The sequence below is a fragment of the Syngnathus acus genome, chromosome 16 (assembly GCF_901709675.1).
Source record: "Syngnathus acus chromosome 16, fSynAcu1.2, whole genome shotgun sequence".
Taxonomy (NCBI): Eukaryota; Metazoa; Chordata; class Actinopteri; order Syngnathiformes; family Syngnathidae; genus Syngnathus; species Syngnathus acus.
In genome coordinates, this window is record NC_051101.1 from 5,073,594 (window position 1) to 5,090,408 (window position 16,815).

Below are 16,815 nucleotides of genomic sequence, written 5' to 3' on the forward strand. Positions count from 1 at the left end.
TGCAGTCCTCCTACCTTTTTGTACCACCAGTGTCTATGACCATGATAGCTAAACTCTTTTTCTAAGCTGTGATAGAAAAATGGCAGGATGCAAAGGCCACTGACATTAGGAGCTTTCACACCGAAGGAATCATTCAGGAACTTCCGCTCTCCTTTTTTTCAGGCAACATGGCTGCGCTCAAGGTGTCTCGACAAATAGGTTCGTAGAACTCTTATAGGCTTAAATAAATAACGGCAATGTAACCAGACACACGTTTGCATACAATTTTCCTTTTTTTGTGATCTGAAACTAGGGACTTGGGCTACATTCACGGTGCAGCTCAATTCTGAATTCTGTACAGTACAAATGCATTTCTTTTCAAATTTAACCTGGGCCTCTTTCGTATGTGTACATAAATCTGAAATGTATGCAATAGCTCTGCCGTATAAACACCTTGTATGTCATCAGAAACCCTGTAAAAGCAATTTTAAGTTTAAATTGCTAATGTGTGACATCACCGTAGTATTCAGCTTTACTGTGATGGTGGGGTGCAGGACCTTGCTACATGCTCTCTACTTAGCGCCATAAAGGTTCTACTTTTAGTTGCCCCCTGTATTTGTTATCGTGTAGTTGAAATGCACATAAACACCCACATGCGCACAAACTCAGAGAAAATCACTAAGATGTGCATACAACTAAAGAGAACAGGTCTATACTTGTCACTTTGTTGTGTCTCAAAGTCTCCACCCTGGCTTATTGCTCGTGGACAAGATTGGGTCAGAATCCAAAGTCTCGCTCTGAATCACTAGATGTAATTAAAAGCTGTAATGTCTCTATAAAACTGACGGCCAGATATAGAGATAGACAAGCAAGGGGGGGAGACCAGGGGAGCCGAGAATGAGCTTCTGGAGTCTGAGTTTCTGCAACTGTGCACCAGATGTTTTCGGGCACCCTTGTTCAAATTTCCTTCTTTTCTCCACAAGTCAGATCACTGGAAGCAGACTTCATGAAGTGCTGTTCTCAACTATGTGCGCCGCATCCTCCTCTATGACATGCGTGTTATTTCCTCAGGCAGAGTGAAATGGAATAAGCAAGCCAGTGTCATTCCTATCTGAGACAGGAAAGGAGTTGAAACAAAACCAAGAAAAAGTGCTGCTAATGTGGTTGGTGACTTAATCTGCCTGTGAGGTCGATTTTATTGTTTCTTGGTGAGTTTTATTTGTTTCTCACAGTCTGCTTAAGAACGGATGCATATGATTCCTCATCTATATGGTGTGGGATATGATGAAAGTTTTGTTGCCGACTGGAGAATTGTCAGCAGCACTGTAGTGGAGGTCTGGCAGACCTTGGGTTATCTAAATATGAGGTGAAAAAAAAAACACTGGGCCTCCTTAAAACAGGGTTAGATTGAAAATATAGTTGAGTGACAAATTAGACCAAGCAGTCAGAACAGCTTCAATGTGTTTTGGCATTTATTCTATATGTTTCTGGATCGTCATGGGAGTAATACAAAAAAACTACGATATTTCATTATTTAGTGGTGGAAAGTACTGCCTCCTAGGTTGATCCAAAATGTTCCAATTAAATTAAGTTCAAATGGTTTCAATTGATAATTCAACCATTAAGTGGTCCATTTTCTATTTCAAAGCATCTGTCTTTGTTTCTGCATGTCATATAATCACATTTTGCCCTTTGTTAATCATCAGTCGAGACTTTGGGGTTTAAGGTATCAGTTTTCAAACACCATATTTATTTATCTATCTCTCTGTCGCTCTCTCTCTCTCTGTCTCGCTCTCTAAATTTATTCATTTATTTATTATTTATTTATTTATTTATTTACAAAGCTATTTTAAATAACAGCTAATGACTGAACATCTCCACACAACGATACATTGGAATTATGAATTGCTATTGTACTACAGAACTTGACCTGCATTGTGGGATCTCGAATATGTTCACTGTAAAAATGGGCAGATATCTGTATTTCAAAATAAAAATATTAACTTCTAGGTCTCTTGGGACATATGATGTGAAGGGCAGGATTTTCCCGGCAGGCTTGAGTTTGACGTATGTATCACAGGGTGTAAAAAAAAAAAAAAAGCTTAAACTGCCAATCAATTGAAATACTTTCCAAGGTCCGCTTCACAGCCTTAAACACGTCATGGGTAATATCAGCCCATATACTGCTCAGCAGGGGGAAATAGGGGGAAACTGTTTAACTTGCAGCACATGGCATCATGGGAAACACTTGTTCAGGGTATTTCTTGGTGCCTTCTCCTCGTCTTGTGTTTGTTGCCACTTTGTTTGCATATAACCCGGGGATGTTTATGGCAGCCCCTCATTTTCTTAAGATCTCAGTGAGTGAGTGATTCATACTATGAATAACATGATCCAATCTGTGATGTCTGTGAATATGAATATGCACCTCAAATTCACAAGTGACACAATCAGGCCAAGTGCAAACATCAGCCGTGATGTTCAAGTTGTTCAGGACATATATTGTGTGTTGATCAGAAAGCAGCTGTCCAAAACCATTGCTATCACCGTTAGATTTAGTGCAAAGAATAATCTCGTGTTTGTGTACATGCAGATTAGTAGAACCATAACTCAACTGGAGTGTGAAGAGTCCTGAAAAACATGCAGCTGGCAACCCTCTTCTGTCATCCTGCCTTGAAATGACCAAATGACAATAATGAAGCGTAAACTACCAATAGCATTGCTAACCCTTTCATCTACCACCTTCCATGCCTCCTCCCCCAAACCTCCATGTTTATGCCTCATGCATGTGGTATGAAGATGGCCGCGCCATACAGTGTAAAGCCACCAGGACCATGAGACTGTTTCAAGACAGTTAATTCAAAATGAGAGCAGCCTAGTATTTATTTAGGTATGGAAGCACTTAGTACTTTGTAAAAAGGTAATCAGCGGTTGTAGAAGACAACAAAGGGGGGTCACAGTAGCTCATCTGTAACACCTTAAACATTGGAACCAGATGGTCACAGGTTGAGTCACGCTGTTGAGGAAATACATTGAAACTGCTAGTAGAGAACTAAGAACTACATCTATAGACAGATTTCTTGGTTCTCTTTTTGAGCTGAGCTTTGGAGTTTTACAATTAGCTTTAATTGAGATTTTATCGAACTGATTCACCTTGCAAACTTGCAAGGTATGGTGGTGGTAAAAAGAGAAAGGAATCACACTGGGATGTCCTGCATCCAGATACAAACTGACCTGACAAGACAGGAGACCTTTGAGATCTTCTAACAAGCATCTGTCTTCTAATATGGAGCGGTCCTATTAAACGAAGATTTAGCCATGGCTCCCTCAGGCACAACAGTCCACAATGTGAGCTACACGTAATCACTATGACAGTGCAACTGCCAATCAGTGCTTCCTGAAAAAGTACTTCTCACTTGGCTCCTGGTGGCAGGACGAACTGATCCAAATTGTATGTGATATTAGCCTGGCCAGAGATAACCCGTAATCACCACCCGTCATTACATTGTGGCAGAAATCAGAGTTGGACTCATCATTTATGTACTAGGTTTTCCATGGCAAGTAGATCAAAGGGTCATTGGTTTGATTTTAATCTTTCAAGAGTGACCGTAGTGCTTGCTCTAATTCAGACATATTGTCTGATTTATGGACAAATTGCACCACTTTTGCTGAGATAAGACAAAGATGCTCTTGTGTAGACGAGGGTGAGTTTGTGCATATACTGACTATCTGAAGAGTTCACTTCTCGACTTAACAACTCTAAAATGATGTTTAAAATGCGTTGACTATTTGCAAATGTTTTTGTGATGCAATTCTGTTGATATCTTGCCTTTCTTTTATTTTGATGGCCTGTTTTTACAGCCATGGCCGAGTGGCGAAGATCATTATCTGTTACCATGGGGACTCTGGTTCAGAAACATCGACCTCAAACATCTCCTGAACAAGCAGGTGTCCTTGACTAAGACACAAATACCGCAAACTGAGTACTTGGGAGCCCCCTGCTGCAGTGTGTGCCACTAACAATTTAACAATGTGTTTGCTGTGTCCACTCTTGTGAAGGATGAAATCCAAAAGTCCAATTTGTGTGTGTGTGTGTGTGTGTGTGTGTGTGTGTGTGTGTGTGTGTGTGTGTGTGTGTGTGTGTGTGTGTGTGTGTGTGTGTGTGTGTGTGTGTGTGTGTGTGTGTGTGTGTGTGCGTACGTACGTGCGTGCGTGCGTGCAAATGACACATGAAGATGATTCTTCTACCGGAGAGAGGATGTTTACACAGATAATGCCTGCATGTTGCTGGGCTGGTCATTGTCTCCTGCATTCGTGAATAAAAGTTTACAGTTTGGAATCCGTCTCGCCTTCTGTTTGAACCTCTTAGAAGGACACACACTTTGGAAGTGGAAAGAGAGCAGGGAATTATTCCACCATGCATGAAGAGGTCCGTGATTTTTTGCAAACACCACAAATTCCGACCATGCAGAATCTGCCACAGAGGTGAGCCCAGACTGACGATGGGTTTCCTGTTGGATCCAGTTGTGCAAAGGTTACCTGACTATCCCAATGGTAAGCACATCAAGCGAGAAGATTTTTCTCTGGCTGGAAATACCATCACACAACAATGCTATGTTCTATTGTACAAGTTGTGTGTAAATTTGGTATACGAGCTGTCCATTGTCAATAAAAAAATATTATTTTAGAGCATTCTCTACACAGGATTTTTTTTAAATCTTATTTGTTTTTAAATTTTTAAAGTGTTTTTCAAAAACATTTGAAAAAATACACGATATACGTATATCAATGATGTCATTATTTAATGTCAACTTGACTTTCATCACATAAATGTTGTCGTAAAAAATCAAAAGTTGTGCAACCCCCTTGTTCATACACATAGCCTGCCAGATACTAAAATGCTTTTGTGTTTCTCCGCAGAGTGGATTTGGGCCGATCTCTATACATTGTTTTTCAGGGGCAGATATTCTGAAGCAGATGGCTCACAGACAGTGATGACCAGAGGGAGGGGGGGGGGGGGCAGAGCACTGTAGATTCACCCCAAACTCAGACTAGCTTCAGACAGACCTGGGCATGGATCCCATCAGTCAAACAAATCCTCACAGGGTTTGGATCTGGATTTACATTATTTCTTGTGCGAGACTAGTACAAAGACTAAAGTAAATAAACATTCCCCTTTTCTCAGACATATCCAATGGTCTTCCAACAGGGTCAAATAAGTCTTTCTACGTTGCTCTCTGGAGGAGTGATGTAAGCAAAATACTGCAGACTATACTGTCTTCTCAAGTGTAGGACATGTGGTAAAAGTGTGGCAAAAAGAATAAGATGATCTTGATGACAACAGAAGCAGTTATGCTTATTATCACATGCATTGTATGCAGAAAGCAATTGTGGTGTGGTGACAGCACCTTGGAACTTGAATGACAGAAGATTGGATATGGGGGGAGGCTTGGCCTCCACAGCATGAAAAGTGTCTCTGGTTACTCAGATAAGAAATCAAACCCCCTACAAGGGCCTGATGCTCAGGTACAAGTATCAAATTCATTGGCTAAATCTAATCATATATTCCATCTTTTTTATCAAACTTCTTTATATGACTGTCAGCAATCTGTGAGGTACATCCTGCCTCAATTGGAACAGAGTGTTTGTGCTTCAGCATGTTTGTTCTTACATAATGTGTTTTGTTTTCTAAAAGGGCTGTGTCATATTTCACCACCCATAATAATACTGGTATAGTTTTTTGCATGATGCAAAAATGCAATACTTCAAAAAAGACCAATGGATTTATGTGGATTTTGGGTACAAAAGGGGGACCTAAGGATGCCACAATACATTTTATTCAACAGATTGTTGTAAGTACAATGATTCCTCGCCACTTTGCGCTTCATCTTTCGCGAATGCGCGACTTCGCGCTTATAAGTGACAGGAGAACGGTGTTTAAATACACGCTGATCGTGTGGGGTGAGCCTCTGAGCAATGTGCGTCATTTCCGTGTTTTAAGTAAAACACACACATGCACGTAGATCAATAACCCTGGCAGCCTTGAGGTTATGCAGCGTCACCATGGATGTATTGGTACCAGTATTTATTAAAAAAAAAAAAAAAAGAAATCTGAGTTTATGTTTGTTAGGTGTATTTCCGCCTCAAAGGTGATGCTTTGCGTTCATCCAGCAAACTCCCAGAAGCTGACTGACGTACACGAAGCCAGGGCCTCCGACTGATTCTCAGTATTACGGAGTTGATTTTTTTTCTTCAATCAACCTTCAAAGAGACACTTGGCAACCTCACAGACATCAGAGGCGGATGGCCAATGAGTGTGTGTGTTTCGCTTAAAACCCGAACATATAAAATCGTACAGCAAAAATCCTACAGGTTATACAGGTGAAAAGTTACAAACATCTATTCCTTAAAAAAGTATAATCCATCTGGTGGGAGCCCAATAAATTGTCAAACTTCAAAAGTTTTCTTAAATGCAGCTTGACAGTTTGGATGAAAACAACATATGGTGGATACCACCACATATTTCATACATCCTCCACATAAAGGATGAACCCTCAGCTTTAGGTTAGAGTGAAGAATCAAGACACTGTTATTGTGGCAACACTAGCTAATGAATCCCAGCAGTGCGAGCGATGTATGCTGTTTACACTGACCTGCAACTTGTATGGAACACATCAGACACGGTTTGCACCAGTCTTAACATTTGCTGTAAAAACAAGTTGCCTCCTGACATTATCTGCACTTTAGTTTCCATGCTAGTTTCTCAGAGGGATTAGGTCATTCCAGACACAAGGAAACGAATATGATCAGCCACATCGTCCCTGTACGTCTCGACTAAGCTTGAAAACAGAGACCCATCAATAAAGTCCAGTGCATTTCAGCTGCTTAGAAATGCAAGATCAGATAAGCGTTCCCATAAGTGATATATACTTACCTCTGCTGCTTTGTTTTAATTCCTCTTTCTGTTTAATTCACAGAATCCATATGGGGGTTACATAATTCTGCGCTTAACAAACATTTGTGTATAGCGCCAAGAGAATTATGCAGATTTATAGATTATTTTTCACATTTGACCACTATAAAACCCTCTTACAGATTTCTAAGCTTATATTTCAAGTAGGTCTGGAGGTGAATGGTGAGTTCTTTTTTTCTCTTTATCTGGTCAAACTGGCTACAACACATCACCCATCACCTGCATTTTAAGCCTCTCGTGCAATATGATAAAAATAGTACGTCTTGTGGAAAGTGATCTTTTTTACTTCTTCATCCCACTCAGCTTCAGCAGCCTACATTTTCTACATTGTATTTATTTAAAGCAAAGAGTATTAAGTTTCATTGGCTTTTGTCAAGTGGGGATTTTCACAGGCAGTTAAGCAGTGGGGAATTAATAACACATGCCAGAGTATGAAATGTACCTCTATTAAAACATGTCGCAAGGTTAGGAACTGCTGGGATGTACGTTCAGTGACATTTTTACACGCAGCTTTAAACCCGCCCAACAGAGATGTTACTCAGTAAAAAGAGATTTACGGTAACGACGTAAGTAGGGAGCAGCAACTTTGTGAGGGATGAACAGGGAATCTGCAGCTCGTTTCTAAGAACTGAATGAAAATAGTTCTGCACTTCAGACTTGGCAATAAAGTTTCATCAGCACCTTTATGTCTGAGATAATTTACTGCAGTAACCATGCATACAAAACATTTTAATCAAAGATAGTAGTAAAGTCTCTTGAAAAGGTCAAGCAGGCAAGGCAAAAGCATTTGGAGGTATGTGGGGGGTGGGTGAGAATTTCCCTGACAAACAGGACATGCGCTAAGAAATAAATGTGTGGTGGAATCACAGTTTCCAGCAGCAGTAGCAGCGGCTTCTGTATCGTTGAAACATGAGAAACCAACAGTTTATTGAGGTTTATTAACTCTTGCAACACTTCACTGAAACATGCCTGCATTCAAGATCTTCCCTCTATCTGTTTGGCATTTTGTTTTCTTTACTTGACAGCCTTAATGTTATCTGCTGCTGTAATTGCCTTCTTGTTTGGTGAATTAAACGAAACTGAAACTAAAAGAATGTTTACAAGAGAGTACATTAAGATTTAGTACATTTATGTTTAAACAGCAGCCATCACACCAAATAGTGTGTTGAGCCATTAAAATGACTCCTAAAGATTTGACTTCTCATTTAATGACCTGACACACTCACAATGTACACCACAAATATCTCTCAAACTGACGGGAGGAAACAGAGGCGACCATTGAGGTAACCTGCAGATCGTCCTTAAGAAGGGAATTGGGAGAGTGGGGGGAAAATATACCTCAGAAAGAAAACTGCCTTCAAGCCCGCAATGGAAAATAACTGATATTTCATGCACGGAAACGTCACATAAAACCTCAATAGCAGAGAGGAAGAAAAAAAAAAGTGGTGTGTCGAGGTTACATGAGACAGGTGGAGCAGTGAGAGGGTGGACAACGTCCGTGTTGGGGATTGGAAGTGGTCTATTTTCTTTTATATTGCAGTGTCAACTTATCATTGCATATGGAAGCTGCACAAAGCACTTTAACTTTGCCGTGTGACATTCCTACCTTTTCTGCAGTGTCTCACGGCCATTTTGCACCTGCGGGACTCAGCAATGGTGGGACACGGTATTGTGTCTTTGGGTGGTTTCTTTACAATATGCCGCGTTCGGGTCTCCAGACCCCACCTATAGCCGCAGGTTTTGTTTCTTCTGGTGCAAGCTCCCCATTCGCTCCACTGCCCGACCTCGCAGCCCTCTGTGGACAGACAAAGTCATGTGTGGGGAAACCACAGCAGAATGTCATTTAGAAGCAATGCATAGACCTCAGATCAAATTTTAGTACTGGGTGATGGAGCTTTACGGGGATGACTAAGCTTGTGGACTGCTTGTTTTGAATATTTTGAGAATACCAGTAAATATTATACAACATATGAACATGTGCGTTCTTTTCATTTTTGTGTTGTTTACCTCCACACTCCATGGTGTCCTCCAGTGGGGCAAAGCCCTCGGGGCACTTGTCATAGCATCGCCCTTTGTGCAGGTAAAAACCTGACTTGCATTTGGTGCAAAAGTCTTTACTGAAGCAAGACTCGCAGTTCTCTATCCTGCACCCTGGAGAGAGAAAAAGAGACATTAGGGTCCAGCTGATCAACCCTCTCATCTGGAGTTGATTGAGAGCTCTGGAGTTTCAGGGGTTGGGGGGTGTATTACACAGTGTGTGCCTCGAAAAAAGCTGCCAGTGCCTTGTGAATGACTTCCCACCAATGCATGGTCAATCCTGAGTTATTTTTCTTCTTTTGAGAGAACAAAAAATAAGCAGAAACACCAATGATGTCCAACTGGCCTACAATTCAACAGCAGATTGCACCAGCTCCTAGTTCTCTTTACATAAAAGTAAAAAATCCATTAAGCAATCCAGTACAGAACAGTGAAGTTCAGATCACAACAGTATATTTCAGAATTGTAAACATTTATCTGGCTTATATCTCCTCCATAAGGAATGCGAGCCAGATTGCACTGTAAATAGCGCAACATCAAACCAACAAAACTGTATAATGAATTCAACAATACATAAAACACTGTAAAAAAAGACCAACAGTGTAGGTAAAGATACATTTCAGTTCTTCTCAATTTCTGTGATTTTCTGTGAATTTTGTAAAAGTGATTTTTCTGCCAACTAGATTGCAGTGCCTCTCTCCACCTCTCCGGTCACGTAGCACTGTAGTTTAGAGTTTACGGAAGCATGCTTAAGTCGTACAAAAACTGTTGTTTGATGACCAACTTTTGAAAACAGAAATGGAAGAAATGCTGTAAGAGAGGGAAGTGAGTAGACTGTGTCACAGCATGAAAGAAGACTTAACAGGAAGGTCACGTTCTGATCTAACGATGAATAAATTTCTTTAGGCTATGAACGATGTGCCACTGCTGCCAACCATGTCAGTTTCTATAACCAATATCCGATTTTCATCTAAGTTGAGTATGATCTTTTTACAAATACAAAAAGTCAAAGGATGGAATATGACAGGGTTTGGGTGAAATTATGTGCACACTCTTGTAAAAGACACATGATGTGTTCAGTCAGACAACACAGCATCACACGCTTGTGTTTTTTTGTTCGTGAGCTGTCTGCCATACTGCAAATAAGATGATTTCAAGACAGTGCTTTTATTATCTATAAACAAAAACACAAGCAGCTTTGATTTGCCGTCCTGTCATAATTCACCACATGCTTTTCATGACGCATAGTGTTCTTCGTATTTGATTCATGTCCCACAGAAATGATGACATCGACCAGTCAGTGACTGCAATGTGTTTAATGCAATCTTACCATCTTTTGACATTGGTAACCAAAAAGTTGTGCACTGTACTAAACTGCACCTTCGGTACCTGTAATGCTTGGCAGAAACAAGACTTTTAATTTCACACTGACATCCATTTCAGTTAGAGAACCTTAAGGTACAGGGTCATCCAGTCACTGTGTCTTACACGTCAGTTCAACTTGAGTATCTTAAATATTGTTACTGATATTTTTCCATGTGTAAAAGCCATAGGCGCGGACGGTTGTGCTTTAATCTGTGACCCTTACAAGGCCCAGGAAAAGGAAGGCTCTCACAATCCCACCCCTTAATTACACCATCTCCAAGTAACCATCAGACCTCCTCCATGACATTCCTCCAAAACGAGAGGGTCCCTCCCCGCATTACTTTGAACCCTAAAGTGTGGCCTCGGCCCACTCACTCTGGTCTCACGCTTTTCAGAGTAGTCTAAACAAACCATGGATACGCACAAACACACAACGCAATCAGTTTGTGTGATAAAGGTTCATAACATATGGAAAAGTGTTGCAACACTGAACATACGTATATGGCAATATCAATAAGATTCCCAAAGAGGTTTGTTGTTATTAAAAATCTAATTTGAAATCACTTCACATATGCAATGACTTTTTCTCTTATCTAATTCTATGTGTGACCCCACAATAAGAAGAGAAATGTGTGAAAGTAAAAGGAGGTAAGAATATATATGTCCTTTCCTGCTACACATCAAGTCCTGCTTGAATGAAACTGGTTTAGTAGAAACAAAGCTTAATTCAGGGAAAATTTGGGAAGCTAATAAATCAAAAAACAAATTAGAAAGCGCAACACTGTCTTTTACCCTTAACACCTCCCAGGCCTGTCATCACCAGCAATAATAATAAGGGAGAAAACATCTGGCAGTACTCTCCAGCACTCAAAGTCTGTTGTGCAATCCCCAGGTATGGACAAACAATACAAGATAGAGTATCAGTACAAAACAGGATTAAACAATATCAAACTAAAAAAAAATGCTTGGACAGTTTTTCTAAACAAAAGATAAGTAAAGATATCCCCGCCATGAGATGGATGAGGTGGATGGCACATCGATGAGGCTCCTTGGGACTTACAATGCAGAGAGGTAGAGCTTGAGGATCAGAGGTCATCAGAGAATGGAATGAGTAGGGAAGAGATCATTATAACAGACAGCTATCCCTCTGTCCAGTTATCAGGCAAAAGGCTATCTAGGACAGTGTAGGCTATCTACGACACTGGAAAATCTCCCACATTGACCACCAGCAAGTCTGCTGGCCGAGTCAGGATTGTTGAGCAGCTCCACAAACAGATACAGGGGAGCGGGTTCATTCTCCCAGTGGGATTAACCTCTGGATCACCTTTAAAGGCTTCATCTAGGTGCCTCTGGGAAACTAATGAGAAATAATGAGGTCATCAGATCTCACTGATGGTCCGGTGTTCCTAGGACTTAAACACATTACCATCATTATCTTCTAGCGGTGCTCTGCCTGTGAGTTACAGCATGACGGGAGAAAGATGTTGGCATTGTGAGAGGAAATTTGAAAGATGTTGAAGCAACGGGATTATTGCGTTGTCATTGTTACTGCGTGACTTTCGGATTCAGATGCATTTTAACTTGAGACATGAGTCATCAAGCGTCACTTGTCACAAAGTGGTACATGCTTGGCAGAAGCCTGGGTTTGAGGAGGAAGTGTACCAATTGTATCAAGGACACGCAAAACCTCATGTCAGCCCCAGTTAAATTTTATTCCTCTGCAGGCCAACAGCGTCAAGTGTAATCATGCAGTTTATTTATAAGAATATGCACTGCTTGGAGAAAATGTGCTAAAATATCCTGGAAAAGACTGATTAATTTCCCGATTTCCAAACCAGGCCTCTTATATATCTGAACAGCATATGGTTTGTCACAGCACTCATCTCAGACTCCTCCTCAAAGCCGACCAGACCTGATGTTGCATAGCAGGAGTGTCCATTTCCTAAAAGACCTGGCAATGTGAAAAGGAAAACAAACCCTATTTTTTCCATTCTTTGCCTCCAAGCTGAGTAGAACAGCTCTGACCTACTCTCTAGACCTGGGGTTTGGCTGACATGGAAGCTTTGGCTTGCTCACTGCCACTCAGCCATGACATGCGGAGCTATGGATGACAAAAGTTCACGGCAAAGACCAGAGCTGCCATGTTCCTCCCAACTCCTTCCATGCTGTTTTTTTCCACATGGGTGCACCTCTACATGCCAATGTCAAACTATGTGAAGCAAAGGTGGTGTTTTTGTCAATCACAGTGTCCTTGAGAAGGAATGATGTGACGGTAGCAGACATCTTAGTGGCTCTGCTTGTTTTCTTATGCAAAGAAATAGTCAATGATATACCAAGATCTGCCAGCTGCAACGCGCAAGTACACACCACTGTCTGAGGTTCAGACAGACAGCATCTTTTTTTATAGTGTGCATTTTCAGTGTTTCAAACCTTATAATTCGTCATCTGGCTGTTTTTGCCTGAGAGCAGGGCTTGGTCTGTTGGGATCATTATATTATTAGCCAATTCGGACAGTATGGATTATCAAGTTGTGATGATTAAATGTCCCTTGGTAAAGTAAACAAGCTAAAACCAACCGGTCACTTTGCTTGCCAGGCAAAGTAAGGGAAATACCTCAGAATTTGACTGCAGAAGAGAAAAGTTGAATGAGGACAACTCAGACACAAAGAGAGAAAATGTTATTGCTACCAAAGCCAACAATTCAATAGTTTGTGAAAAAGATTCGTGTGTTCATGTGTGGCCATGACACATGGCTGACATTCACCACAAACACAGCTTAGTCCTGTGTGTGAGACAGTGGCCTAAAAACAATTATTATTATTATTATTATTACTATTATCATCATTATTATTATTATTTATTATTTTTTTCTTTTTTTTATCCAAAGCAGTGTGAAATACCCAGAAATTTATTTATGGTGAAAATTGTTGTGAAAGTGCTATCTAAATAAAGATGTATTGTATTGTATTGTATTGTATTGTATTGTATTGTATTGTATTGTATTGTATTGTATTGTATTGTATTGTATTGTATTGTATTTATTGGATGGTATAACAAAGGCAGTAAAAGAGAAATTACGATTGGTATGAGTGGCACTGCATATTTCCCAGGAAACTACTATTTTATTTAAGCTGTTTCCAAGATGTTGGTGATGCCATGACTTGGTCAGATTGGATGCTGGTCGGTAGTGAACATCTCAACAAAGGCAGTAATATAATATATGTATATAGCGTATAATATATATAGCGTATAATAATATAGCGTGGCACAGAACATTTTCCACAGAAAGCACTGTTTTATGTCAACCCTGCTTCCACAAGGTTGACAATTCTGTTTGCTGTTTCCTGGTTGCTGTTTGGCAGCGAACACATCTGAGGTTTTTGTGTAGTTACTGAACACTGCAGAGGGGTAAGAGCAACTATTTTGTGGCCAGCCTATATGTGTATGTGAATAGCAGTGGGGGGGCGTCCTGGAAATTGCGCTCATGCTAACCTTCTCAACACATTGTCAAATGTAGAAAAAAAAAGTATGAAATGTGACATTAATTTGGATTTACATAAAGCAACACACTATGTAACTATTGCTACATATTCCACACAGTTCCTGTTAATCTGTGAAATGACACCCACAAACATTGGAGTGGGGCTGCCACTGAGTGCATAATAAGCACCCCTGGGGAAATACAAGTATGACATAATAGAGCTATCCCTAGCTGCTAAAAGACTCCTGCAAAGCAAACACCCAAAATAAATAGGCAGGAAGCTACAGGTGAGGAGGCATCAAGTTATTTAGTAGGAGCATGCAATTGCACTGTTTCCAGGAAATAATATTGGAATCGTTTTATTTTTGTCCATAAAGTCTTCTGCAAGGTCTTACTTGTGATACCTTCTTTCCTGCCCTCTGAAGATTATTGTTTATGTCATGAAAGTGGATATACTAGGTATTTTAAAGTCAGCATAGTTGGGTGAAAATATTGAGGAATCTTCCAATGGTTCCTACATGTTCATATTATTGTGCCCAAAGGTTTTGGCACCTTCCACTTGGCTTCATTTTAGTATGTCTGCCGGGAGTTTGGCTCAGAGAACCATAAGTTCAAGTTCCTCTCTGTTTTCACAAGAAACACTCAGCCAACACCTCCTACCCCATGTAAACCCATAAAGGATCTCTCTCATACTCTTGTGTAATTTCTTCCTTTCAACTCCCTTTTTCACATTGAAATAGTTATATATGCGGAGGTGAGGGAAACATTCCATGAATTGAGTTTTGGAATCTGTCATTGGCTGGCGACCAGTCCAGGGTGTACCCTGCCTCTCGTCCTGAGTCAAGATCCAGCACACTCACAACCAAAGTGAAGATAACCCATATAAAAGATGGAATGATGAATGTCTTTTGGATTTAAAGCTCAACAAGAATTGCTAATATTTCAAATGTCGCCAGTTATTGTTATGGTTTACAGAATTTCTGGAAAGATTTTTATTTTGTTCTGCGTAACAAAAGTTTCCAAGAAACAAAATACATAATGGTTAGTAACTATATTGTCGGAAAAGTCAATGTTCAAGTAAAATATTGAGTGTCTAAAACGGTGCATGTATCAAGACGATTTAAAACTAGTGAAAGAAATTAGTTTAATTTTCTTACATTAATAGAGTCATAGAGATTGCTTATATTCAAACTGTACTTACACTTGAAAGTTAATGCTTTATCACACAGTAGTCAAAATACACTTGATGGTGTGGTATCTGGAAAAGTCAGCTGTAACTGGCTGGATGTTCAAAGTTCAAAATGACTACGACTGCCAATAAATAACACAGTCTGGTGAATTTGCAAGCTTGCAAAAAAATTGCCAAGAGACATTAGCTTCATGCCTTTATGCTAATATGCCCATTATCTTTGTAACTTAAACAGTATTCAATGACATGTGTAAAAGTTTGTCCCTTCTCATTTGATGGATATATATATATATATATATATATATACGTATATCACAAAAATCTGGAGGAATACCAAAAGTTGAAGGAAGAACTAGAAAAAAAACGTGGAAGGTAAAGGCAACATCCACTGGTGATCAGAGTACTGGAGGCAGTTATCCCTAAACTGGATGCATGGCATTTCTGGAAACAGCTAAAGATCCTGATACCACCCTGATGGGCGAACCGCCATGTAATTGATCATATTTAGGATACTGTGGATTGGTGGTATGACTGTTCCAAATCAACACCCTGATCACATACGCAAAGGAGATGTGTTGTACTGCATGAAGCAAATAGTGACCATAGATACTGAAACTGGTGTTGTGTGAGAAGTAGTGGAAGGTAGTGGCAAACTGCCGAGTCAGCATGCAGGACAAAAAAAGACTGGACAGAATCACTTACTGGAACACATGTTAAGTTCTGGGCTGCGCATGCCGTAGTAACCAGCTGGACAGTCATGAAGACATTCGCCATACTGTCTCATCCTTTCTCTTCGCAGAAACAGGAATAGTTTGGGCTGGCAGTTTACACAGCCATTGTCTCTGGAGCACACTGAGCAGCCTTTACAGATGGGGTACGCTCCATAGGTAGCTGCAGGACATAAAAGAGAGGCAAATCAGCAAAGGATGGAAAGCAAACTGAAGACCTTAAATCTCACAAACTGAGAATCAATTTGTGTTGAGATGACCTTTGTTGTGATTACTGTGTTCACATATGACTAAACAAATCATCAATCTACTTTCTATACCACTTGTCAGGGTATAGACAAGTCTGGGTTCACGGAAGAATGTTACGAATGGAATGAGCAGGGCGACCAAATGCAGCTTGGACCAGGGTTTATTGACGGGAAGGGAGATTGGCAAACAAAGACACAGAGACTCACGGACAGCAGACAGGCAAACAGAAGTCCACTCGGACACGGAACAGATTCTGCCCGTGAGCCTCCACACAAGACCGGGGGGGAAATGAACGAGCAGGACAGGAACACAAGGCACAGACAGGAGACAACAGTAGACACCGACAGGGAGAAACACACGGGCAGGGTTTAAATACGTGGGGGAGCTTATGACAGACATGACGGTGACGAAGGGGTGTGGCTGAGGGAAGTTGACGGCTGAGCTTCCTCTGACACAGACATGACAATGAGATGGGTCCATCTTAGCATATTATAAGTGCCCGGTCATAGGGCACTTATAACAACTACTCAGGCATAATGTACATTGACATATACAGTAGAGACAATTTTTAGTTTTCAGGAAATAGGCCAATTGACCACTCCAAATTGTCCATAAGTGTGATTCTGAGTGCTGTTTGTCTGTGTGCCATGTGATTGGCTGGAGACCAGTTCAGGGTGTACCCCGGCTACCGCCCAAAGACAGCTGGGATAGGCTCCAGCATGCCCGTGACGATAAAGTGATTTGTAAGATGAATGAACGAGTGAATCAAATATGCAAATCTTGGGGAAAAATCACAAATGTTTAATACAATTAAAAA

At 40.6% G+C, this 16,815-nt stretch overlaps 1 protein-coding gene across 2 annotated transcripts in view; it reads right to left on the reverse strand.

The window, feature by feature from the left end:
• rspo2 (R-spondin 2) overlaps positions 1 to 16,815 on the reverse strand; it is a 52,748-nt gene that overhangs the window by 12,207 nt on the left and 23,726 nt on the right. For both annotated transcript variants that reach the window (XM_037273877.1, XM_037273876.1), the window contains exons 3-5: positions 15,724 to 15,912; positions 8,957 to 9,100; positions 8,556 to 8,744 (exon numbers count right to left, since the gene is read on the reverse strand). In XM_037273877.1, the coding sequence (XP_037129772.1) occupies positions 8,556 to 8,744; positions 8,957 to 9,100; positions 15,724 to 15,912 (522 nt within the window). The remainder of the gene's footprint in view (positions 1 to 8,555; positions 8,745 to 8,956; positions 9,101 to 15,723; positions 15,913 to 16,815) is intronic.